General features: G+C 36.5%; 1 protein-coding gene across 1 annotated transcript in view; it reads left to right on the top strand.

The window, feature by feature from the left end:
- The first annotated feature begins 760 nt into the window (after nt 1–760).
- LOC135218550 (calcium-activated chloride channel regulator 1-like) overlaps nt 761–11,207 on the top strand; it is a 42,821-nt gene continuing 32,374 nt past the window's right edge. Inside the window, 1 exon segment of the mRNA XM_064254927.1 lies at nt 761–2,281. Within this exon segment, the coding sequence (XP_064110997.1) occupies nt 2,087–2,281 (195 nt within the window). The 5' untranslated portion in view covers nt 761–2,086.

An 11,207-nucleotide genomic window follows, 5' to 3' on the forward strand; every position in this document is an offset into this window, starting at 1 on the left:
ACACACAGACAGCTAAAGAAAACATAAGGAATTATATTGCGTGCATATAGCATTTATTTCCCGCAGCTTTATCTAGCTTTTACTTAAGCAAGTAGACCGTTCTTACAACATAAACATCCCTTGGCTTAGACGATTATGTTTCGTAAACTAACCGCACAGAGAACAGTTTCGACAATATAGAGTGATCCAGCATGTTTGTCTGCGTATGTTCCCCCTACACCCAACCCCCTTTCTCTCGCTCGCTCTCTATCCTCTCCTCCTCTTCTCTCTCTCTCTCGTCCTTTAGTATCACTCTACACTTTATACTCCATACCAAAGGGGAAGGACCAAAGTAGAAATAAGAATTATATATTATATATATATATATATATATATATATATATATATATATATATATATATATATATGTATGTATGTGTGTGTGTAATGGAAGTGGTATGCAAATTCCCTTTTCCATAAACATGCATACGCGGTCGACGAATGGAAGTGCTTAGCTGGACCGCACAAGGAAAAGTGCATTTCGATAAGGCCCGAACATCGCGAGCGCTCTGTAGTTTTTAATTGGCCCGATTGTTGTCGGGCGAAAAACGCGCGTATTAAGGGTCCATCCAATAAGGTTCCAGGCTCTGGACTGTGATTACCTGGACTGGGCGGGACTTTAGGCCGGTGCAATGGACGTTCCCCCTAAGCTGGAGGATGGGTCTGGAGTGTTGTTGAGTTCCAGGTGTAATGGAAGGGGTGGGTAGGTGGGGTTCGGTCGAGCTGTTCAATTCCCCACCGCTGGTAATCGGAATCGGATCCTTCTTCTTCTTCTTCTTCTTCTTCGCTTCGAGTGAGTGCTCCATGCCTCGGCTGCCATGGCGCATTGCCAGTACAGCGCAGAACGCAGTCCGAAGAGGACGTGTGACGCGAGCTCTCCCAGGCCGTTCTCAGTCAGTGTTCGATGCAGTGCATACTTCCTTCCAGCCAGCCGCCTGTGACGGAAGATACAGAAGATGTCATGTCGCGCTGATGGATTCCTGACATGTAATCTAAACTCCTGTCGCGAGTGTCACTGTGCGAAATGAAGATATGTGTAACTTTTAGGGAAGCATGTGCCTCACGTGCCAAATTGTGTTAGTGTAGATTGTGAGGTTTCGTTTCGCAAACTGCCACGAATTGAAGTGAGCGCGAGTCAAGATTATGAACCAGATTAGAGGAAAAACCTTCCCTCGCGTATTCTCTACAAGAAAAAACTTTTTGGAAATACTATAATACTGGGCAATTAAGGATTCTACGTACGGGTATCACGAAAAGGCACCGGCCGGGTATCAAAGTCGTGCCTTTGAGTTTATTCTGGGTATGGCTTTAAACTATTGCCGTACTGAAATGTATTTAGTTGTGCAGATGTCGATACACAGATGGTAACGTCAGAAAACATTTTAGTGTGGTGTTGAGAACAAAGTTCGTGAAAGTTACTACGAAGAGAGAGAGAGAGAGAGAGAGACATGTTGAAAGTATCCAAAAGAAAAATCAGTCAAGTATGTGCCGCATGTTTATTATTAACCTCTGAGTCCGTGACATTTCTTAAATTGGATTAAGTGTCGAAGAGAGATTAAAAAAAAAAGATAACCTAAGGATTCTTTTTTTCTGATGAATTAACCCTCGCAAGGACACTATGAAACTTATCCAGCACAAAACGATAAGTTTGAAGGACTTCGTTTACTTCCATTTTGAAGTGTATCATGCGAAGATGAGGATGTAGGAACCTGAAGAACGTGAATGAACAATAGTGAAAATAAACAAACGAACGAGTGAATGAATGAACAAATCCTCAATTCAGAAAACCAGAGGTAGAAGAGGAATAAATAAGAAGGAACAATTCTCAAGGAAGACAAAAATCATTTAAAAAAAAGACAAAAATCATTAAAAAAAAAAAGTAAACATTTCCTCGAAGTTCTTCTCAAGGAATAAGTAGGAACAATTCCAGAAGGAAGACAAAAAGCATAAAAAAAGACAAAAATCATATTTAAAAAAGTAAACATTTCTTCGAAGGTCTCTTCTCAAGTTCCAGCTCGTCGTCGTCGCCGTCAATGTTGCAGGGAAAATGACTGCTCTTTGGAAGTCCTTCCTCATGAACCTATTCTACCACTTCCTGCTGATTGCTGGCGGGTCGTCTCTCCTGCCCCGGTCTCAGGCCGAAGATCTAGTCCTGGTGAATAATGAATACAAGGGACTTGTTGTCTCCATAAGTGATCACGTCCCCCAGGAGCACTGCAGTCAGTTAATACACGGCCTCAAGGTAATAAAGCAGTTGATTAATCCTGGCAGGCGCTGATGTCGCCATGATTAAGACTTAACCGGGTAGAGTTACCGATTAATTTCCTGTCATTAATTTTGTTGTAGAGGCTGATAATCCCTAAGTGATTGTAGGAGACGTGACGTTTACTTTTGCAGGTGAATTATAAGGTGCTTATCAGTCCATCCTCTCCATACTTTATATATTATTATATATATATATATATATATATATATATATATATATATATGTTCACATCTTGGAAACTTTAAGTTTGTGTGTACATTCCGGCCGGTTTCGCCGTTTGTCGATGACTTAGAAATAAAGCCGAAACCGGTCAGGCTTTCTACACAGTCGTCAATTGTTCTGGAGTATATGAAGAGATATAAATCACGTATCAGAGTATTTATATAACACATACACGCACTCACACACACACACACACACACACACACACACACACATATATATATATATATATATATATATATATATATTATATATATATATATATATATAGTTATTTTCCTTTTTTTTTTTTTACACACAACCATGGTATATAATATATACGTAATTCGCATTCAGATAGAAAAAACGATCGTCTTCCAAGCACACGTACACACACACACACACATGTATATAATAATAGTAGTAGTCTATATATATATATATATATATATATTATATATATATATATATATATATATATGTGTGTGTGTGTGTGTTTGTGTGTGTGTATGTGTGCGCGCGTGTGCGTGTGCTTGGAAGACGATCGTTTTTCTATCTTAATGCGATTACGTATTATATTGTATACAATGTCTTTGTAAAAAAAGTAAAAAAACTAAAAGAACACAGAAAACATACCCTCATGGGGTTTTACTGTCTTATAACAACATAGCTCACCAGAATTCTACAGGTCTGTGATGTCCACTTAGATATATATATATATATATATTATGATATATATATATATATATATATAGATATATATATATACTATATAGTATATCTTTTTTCTTCCGTTTACCCTGAAGCCAAGATAATCCGAAGTGAGAAGCTATTTCATATTTTATACGACTGGTCTGACATTTTACGTTAACGGTCGCGAGACTAATGCTGCAGAAGGAAGCTTTAGCATTTCCAAGAAGCAAATAACCTTTAATCTAGTCTATGATGGAGCAGACTTAAGATCTCTAGAGTTATACATTTCTGAGTGACATTAGTTCGTTCTCTGCGAATAAAAGAAAGGTTCTCATTGTCGTTTGATTAAGCAACTTTGAAATAAATGGCGTGATGGTTTAATTAAGTGATGATAAGTTTTTATGTTAATTACTGACAAGTACGTGATGCCTCTTTCATGCATACGAAATGATTATGGATGCAGTTCCTGCGAAAATAGACACGGGTATGTTTAAAATATTTTCTCACCACTTTTACTTTTTATACACAGCGAAGCTTGGCAAGATTCATGCGATCTGTGAATCAGAATGTCAATGGGACCTTAGTCGATGTCAGATAAAATATTCTAAATCGTAGCGCTATTAATGTTTTCCACGATACTAGATTGGTTTTTATCCTCGTTGATAATTATTACGCTTAGTATTATCGGCCTAAATGTACATCATTTTTCTCTCTCTTTTTTTTTTTTTTTTTTTTTTTGTATGCAGAATCATACTTTCAAATGTCATGAAATACACCTGAGGACTGTCACGACATTTGGACTTCTACACTGTGTTTTGAGTTGACAAAACTCGTTCAAATACACATGTGTAACTCACTCGAATACACACGTGTAACTCTCGCAAATGCACAGGACTAACTCGCTCGAATATCCATGTGAAACTCTGTCAAAATAACACCACCGTGGGTAACTCGACTCAAAGATACACATGAGTAACTTGCTCGAGTATCCATGTGTAACTCGCTCAAATACACACTTGTAACTGGCTCAAATACACATGTGTAACTCGCTCACATACACGCGTATAACTCGCTCAAGTACACACGTGTAACTCGCTCGAATACACACGTGTAACTGGCTCAAATACACACGTGTAACTCACTCATAAACACGAGTAGCTCGTTCAAGTACACACGAGTAATTCGCTCGTGTACACATGTGTAACTTGCTCACATACATGTAACTCGCTCTACGTATGCATGTGTAACTCTCTCAAATATACACAAGTAACTCGCCCAAATGCATACGTGTAACGGGAAGAAGAAGAAGACAAGGTTTCTCTACAGAGAGGAGACTAAAAAAAAAAAAAAAAAAAAAAAAATAAAAAAAAAACGCAAGAGTAAAAGTTTGACCACAAACACAATCCCAGGTCAAAAATATCTCCCACAGGAACAAGGAAACGACAGACTTCGTCAGGCCACAGCTGTCGCCATTACCCGAATTTCCGTTGCAACTGTGGCAAAATCGGGGGTTGCAATGTGGATGCGCATGCAATGGAAAGGGTGGGGGTGGGGGAGGGGGGTAGGGGGTAGTGTAAAGGGGGGGGGGGGGGGAGGTGCAGTGAACATCTCTTAGGCTACTGGTCTTATTCAGTAACTACGTAAGTTATGCTAAGTCAACAGATGGTACTGAATTTCTACTGTGTATTCCTGTTGCCCTATTCGTCAAGAATGTTAGTTTTTCACACACGTACACACGCACACACATACACACATATACATACATTATATATACATATATTTGCTGAGAGAGAGAGAGAGAGAGAGAGAGAGAGGTTCTCCTGTTCCATCAACAATTTTTCCTGCCTATACGAAGTTCTCATAAGTCGTCCTCGCTTTATTCAACCATATTTTGATGATAATGACAACAATTACGATGTTCAGTTACCAAATAGAATCCGGTTAAAGTAACGTAACTACTGACCTTAGACATTTTTTTAAGACAAACTCGAGCCTTAAAATGGCGAAAAACTTAAAATTAGGGTTCATGTCAGGTGAACTTCCAAAAGTAATTTTTTTTTTAAATCAATACTTACAAACTTTAATGAAAATCCATAAAACTCAGTAATATTAGCTGGTAGCAAAAATGGTGGCTAGTTATTTGTAAATCATGAATTCTTGCCAATTATAGTTACTATAAATGATGAAAATTGTTAAGTAAAATCATTTGCTCCATATGGCTTCAATACACTGTTCAGGAATATTCCTCAGTACTAATTGAAGAGTTGTCAACTACAATTACTGATAAGTGCTTTGAAATTCTGAAAAAAGGAAAAAATAGTAATTGGTGCAAACAGCCAGACCCATTTTGTTGTAAGAATTCCTCTATTTTTACCATTCAATAAAATAATTTTCTTATAAAGTATCTGCATTCTTTTACATTCAGGATATTGGTATCCCTACGGCCACCGTCCCTAAGCCAGATTTAGTTAAGCTTTCTTATACATTAATAATGGAATCAGTTTCGTGCAGAGCAAAACTCGGCCAAAATATGATGTAATGACCGATTTCGGGCAAAGTGAAAAGCTGTGTATTGAAATATTTCGACTTTCAGTTTTATCTAGACTCCTACTCCATCCTTTTGGGATTTTGTTTCATTTTCCCTCTAAGGAGAAACACTCTTTAAAAGGTTTCCACGGCGCCTCAGTGGCGTGGTCGTTATGCTCTTGGCCTGCCACCTCGGTGGCCGCTAGTTCGATTCTCGGATATTCCACTGAGGGGTGAGATATGTGTGTTTCTGGTGATACAAGTTCACTCTTGGCGTGGTTCGAAAGTCAATTAGAGCTGTTGGTCCCGCTGCTGAATAACCATGGGTTCCATGCAACGTAAAAACACCATACAAACAATATAAGAGGTTTCCACTGTTGAGATCCTAAAGGCATAGGTTCGATTCCTGGCTAAGCAGAAACATTTAAGATATACTTCCCCTGGGGGTGAGTGAGTTACTCTTAAGGTAAATTGTGGCCCATGTTCCTAACGTAATCTAAATCCTAAATTAAGGGTAATTATACCTTAATATCTATGAATATATAAAGTTACATGGGGGCAAACGACAAAATTATATATATATATATATATATATATGTATATATATATTATATATAGTTATTTATATATATTATATACTATATATATATATATATATATATATATTATTATATATATTATATACACACACGCACACACACGTATGTATATATATATATATATATATATATATATATATATATATATATATATATATATATGATATATTGTAACTATATTCCAAAGAAAGCTGGAGCGATAATGTTGACAATATGTACGATTCATTCCTGAATGTAAACATTTACATTATTCAAGTCTGGACGTAAGATTTCTATAGCCCGACCTGTATTACTTTGATTAAATTTTCATTGACCTTCGCACCCAACAGATGAACTTTTACTCTCTCCGCAATCAGTTTCCTTATCTAATATCAACCACGTATGAAAAGGTAATTCAGATATGTTCAGCTATATATATATATATATATATATATATATATATATATATATATATATATATATATATATATATATATATATATATTTATATTATATAAAACTAACTGAACATACTGAATTTACCCTTTTCATACGTGGTTGAATATTAGATAAGGAACTGATTGCGGAGAGAGTAAAAGTTCATCTGTTGGGTGCGAAGGTCAATGAAAATTTAATTAAAGTAAATACAGGTAGGTCTATAGAAATCTCACGTCTAGACTTGAATGAATGAATCGTACATATTGCGGACATCATTTCTCCAGCTTACTTTGGAATACAGTTTTATTATTCATTGAAAGGTCTCCCTCCACTTCTTATTAATATTGCCAGTATTGAAGCACACATTTTTTTTCTTATCGTATCTTATAAACTTTCTTATATCTTATTTACTACCGAGGAAATTTTTGCCTCCAATTTATAAGCTCCAGCGACGTTGCCTAAAGGAAGCAATATTCTTTGATGATTATTTCTGAGTTTTGCTGGGTGCTAGAAAACATCTCCTGTTACGAAGCACATAACACATGTTACAGGTGCTTCTTACAAAACTAGGTTCATGAATATTACAATAGCAACAATCCGTTGTATGTATATATATAGTATATCTATATATATATATATATATATATATATATATAGATATATATATATAGAAGCTATATATATATATAAAAAATAGAAGCTACTGGTCACTTTTTTTACCAGATACATATGCAACTGTAATAGCCACAATGCCCTCTTAACTTCTTGAATTCCTTGCTCTTTTTTTTAAATACGCTTGTCATTTCAAAGCCTGAAGATCCAAGTTCAAAGAAATTTTTGAAGAAATTGTGATGTCCGGTACCGGGAAACGAACCCAGGCCCTATAATCACAAAGAGGTCGTTGCCTACCTGACCACGAAGTCTACTTATTATTATCTACTTATTATGGAACAGTAATTTCAATATTTTTCCGGACCGTAATAAAGTGGAATAAGGCCCGTTTGAATGATCGACAGCGACAAATGAAAGCTGAAGCGAAGAAAATAAGTGATAAGGAAAATTTTTTTTTCTTTATTGGTATAAAAGAACAGAGAAGAATAATTAAGTTGTCGATAAAAGACTAGGAAAGTTAATAAAATAGAGAACATAATATTTTTGTAACTGCATCTGAAAAGGAAGATGTTATGCAGTAAGATTTAAAAGGAACAACTCAATAAGATTTAAAAGTACAATTAAATAAGATTTGAGATGGCAACTCAATAAGATTTCTAAAATGGCAAATCAATAACGATTTAAAAGGCGACAACTCAATAAGATTTGAAATGGCAACTCAATAAGATTTAAAATGGCAAATCAATAAGATTTAAAAGGACAACTCAATAAGATTTAAAATGACAACTCAATAAGATTTAAAAGGACAACTCAATAAGATTTAAAATGGCAAATCAATAAGATTTAAAAGTACAACTCAATAAGATTTAAAATGACACTCAATAAGATTTAAAAGGACAACTCAATAAGATTTAAAATGACAACTCAATAAGATTTAAAATGGCAACTCATTAACAGAGAAAATCAGAAGGACAATTGTTTATGTATAACACGTTTGTTAATTCATATTCCTTAGAAATGGTGAGCGCAAGAACTGACAATTACACCGAGGAATGGATGAAGCAAAATGGAAAAGGGGTCCATTTGGAAATTTCCTAAAATACTGAGGAGAAATATGATAAAAAAAATATATTATACTCTGTTACTTTTTAAGAGGCTTAGAACCCAATGGACCTTACAATATAGCAATATTAACTACGTCAGTGAATTATATATGTAGACAAAGAGGATTAAGAGAATTCGACTAGCTAAGCGATAATAATTTGGGGCACTAAAACTCCAGTAAGCATTTTCCTCTCTCTCTCTCTCTCTCTCTCTCTCTCTCTCTCTCTCTCTCTCTCTCTCGGAATGCACATTATAGTTTTATTTGGATGGTAAAGGCAAGAATGTTTTTGATACCTAATACGATATTAAAAGATTATCTTTATAGAGACGGAATTTACTTGTTTATTAAGACAGTATCACAGTACTACCACTCATCAGGAGCGCCTCAGTGGCGTGATCGGTATGGTCTTGGCCTGTCACCTCGGTGGCCGCGAGTTCGATTCTCGGGCATTCCAACTGAGGAGTTAGAGATGTGTATTTCTGGTGACAGAAGTTCACCCTCGACGTGGTTCGGAAGTCACGTAAAGCCGTTGGTCCCGTTGCTGAATAACCACTGGCTCCATGCAACGTCAAAACACCATACAAACAAACTATACTCATCAGTGCGAAGGAGACCTATTCATCTTTAACAGCAAGCCAAATGAAAATCGAAACAAATCATACTTTGGCAACTTTATTACTGACCTCGTGATACCACCATGGTTTGCAGCAACCAAAATACCATCCCACAACATACTACAGTTGTTATCAAAAAAAAAAAAAAAAAAAACTTTTAAGTTAAGCAAGAATCCAATATGAGTGAGATTAATCGCGAAACAAATTAATGACAATATGCCATGGGAACTCATACTCTCGACAAGAAATAGAGTTTTCATCTCTCTATAATGGGAACTGAGGCTATATTATTTTTATTTTGAAGTCTCATCATTATCATCAGTAAGGAAATAACTGTGTGACAGGTGCGGTATATTCTTTGAGGTAAAACGCGTGGGATAAGATGTTGGAATGTGTGATGGCCAACTTATTCAAAATAGGCGTAGGCTTAGCGAAAGGGCCGTTATTTGGGGGTGCGGTTCCCGGACAGATTTCCACTGGAAAGGAATTCGATTTAGCAGTGTTACAATGAACGTTAGGATAGCATATATCCTACGTAATTGGAATGGTGACAACGAGCGCTAGTATAACACATATCCTACATATGTGAAATGATAACAACAACTGCTAGGATATCAAATATCCTACATAACTGAAATAATGACAACGAGCAGTAAGATAACACATATCCTACATAACTGAAATGATGTTAACGAGCGGCTTAGGATAACCACATATTCCTACATATGTTGAAATTTAATAACAAGACAATACTGCCGTAGGATATCAAATATCCTACATAACTGAAATGATGTCGAGTGCTAGGATAACACATATCCTTACATAACTGAGACAATGTCCCGCCATGGTATCCAGGAAGCTGCCATGCAAAAGTGGAGAGAGAGAGAGAGAGAGAGAGAGAGAGAGAGAGAGAGAGAGAGAGAGAGAGAATGCAAAGCCATCCTATAAAATGCATAATCTGAGCTTTTTGCAAAAAGCAAATACATTTTAACCGTTTAAATGATATAATCTAGTTCTTGTGGAGAGAGTTCGTCTTGCTCGTTTTCTGTCTCGACTTTATGAATTTCCTTAAATCTTCTACTATAGTAGATTCACATCACCCGTACATCTGATGTCTAGGCCTGTCCCTTACGACTCTCCTGATTGGCTATTGATAAGCCAATCACAGGGCTGGAAACTCTCAGTCTCTCTCGAAAGTTCACATAGGCAGGATGCATGTTCCACCTCTCCTGAAAGACGTATCCCTCAGGAAAGGTGGAACATACATCCTGCCTATGTGAACTCTCGAGAGAGACTGAGAGTTTCCAGCCCTGTGACTGGCTTATCAACAGCCAATCAGGAGCGTCGTAAGGGACTGGCCTAGACATTAGGTGCACTGGTGATGTGAATCTACTATAATACGACCTTCTTCCACCTGTGCGAGTCCTTGGAATATAGGAACAGTGTTCAATTTCCACTTGGATCTTTAGAAATAGGGATGAAGGTACTTAACCCCCTAGTGGGGATTTCGATACTAAATGACAAAGAGTGAATACGCGTCAACTTGAAGAGCCCCTTTATCTTTCCCGTTAAATACAAGAAATATACTGCGCAAAATGAGGGAAACAACCAGTTCATGGCACCAGTGAAGTCTATTCGGTCTTCCTAAGGAAAGCAGCAACATAAAAGTATTGGAATTCCACTGTAGAGTTAGAGATGTGTATTTCTGGTGATAGAAGTTCACTCTTGACGTGGTTCGGAAGTCACGTAAAGCCGTTGGTATCGTTGCTGAATAACCACAGGTTCCATGCAACGTAAAAACACCATACAAACAAACAAAATACTGTTGGAAAATATCTCCCACCTTCGACTTACCCTAATGGAAATTAAATGAAAGAGATCAAACATAATGAAGTCAGTTATATTTCATGGCAACCGAGGTTCGGATATATAGTTTTTTTTTTTTGAGCTAACCTTGTTGCTAAATCTAATAAGTTTTTTTAACTCATTATGTCGTTCTAGCTAGGCACTGGGGGTATTATTGTAAATGTTCAAAACCGTAGGAGAGGGAGGTCATTATATGATCTCTGCTTCTCTCCTTTACAGAAACAAGTAAGCATTTTAGTAAGTCTTAATTTTGTCCTGTGTATATATAT

The sequence above is a fragment of the Macrobrachium nipponense genome, chromosome 9 (assembly GCF_015104395.2).
Source record: "Macrobrachium nipponense isolate FS-2020 chromosome 9, ASM1510439v2, whole genome shotgun sequence".
Classification (NCBI taxonomy): Eukaryota; Metazoa; Arthropoda; class Malacostraca; order Decapoda; family Palaemonidae; genus Macrobrachium; species Macrobrachium nipponense.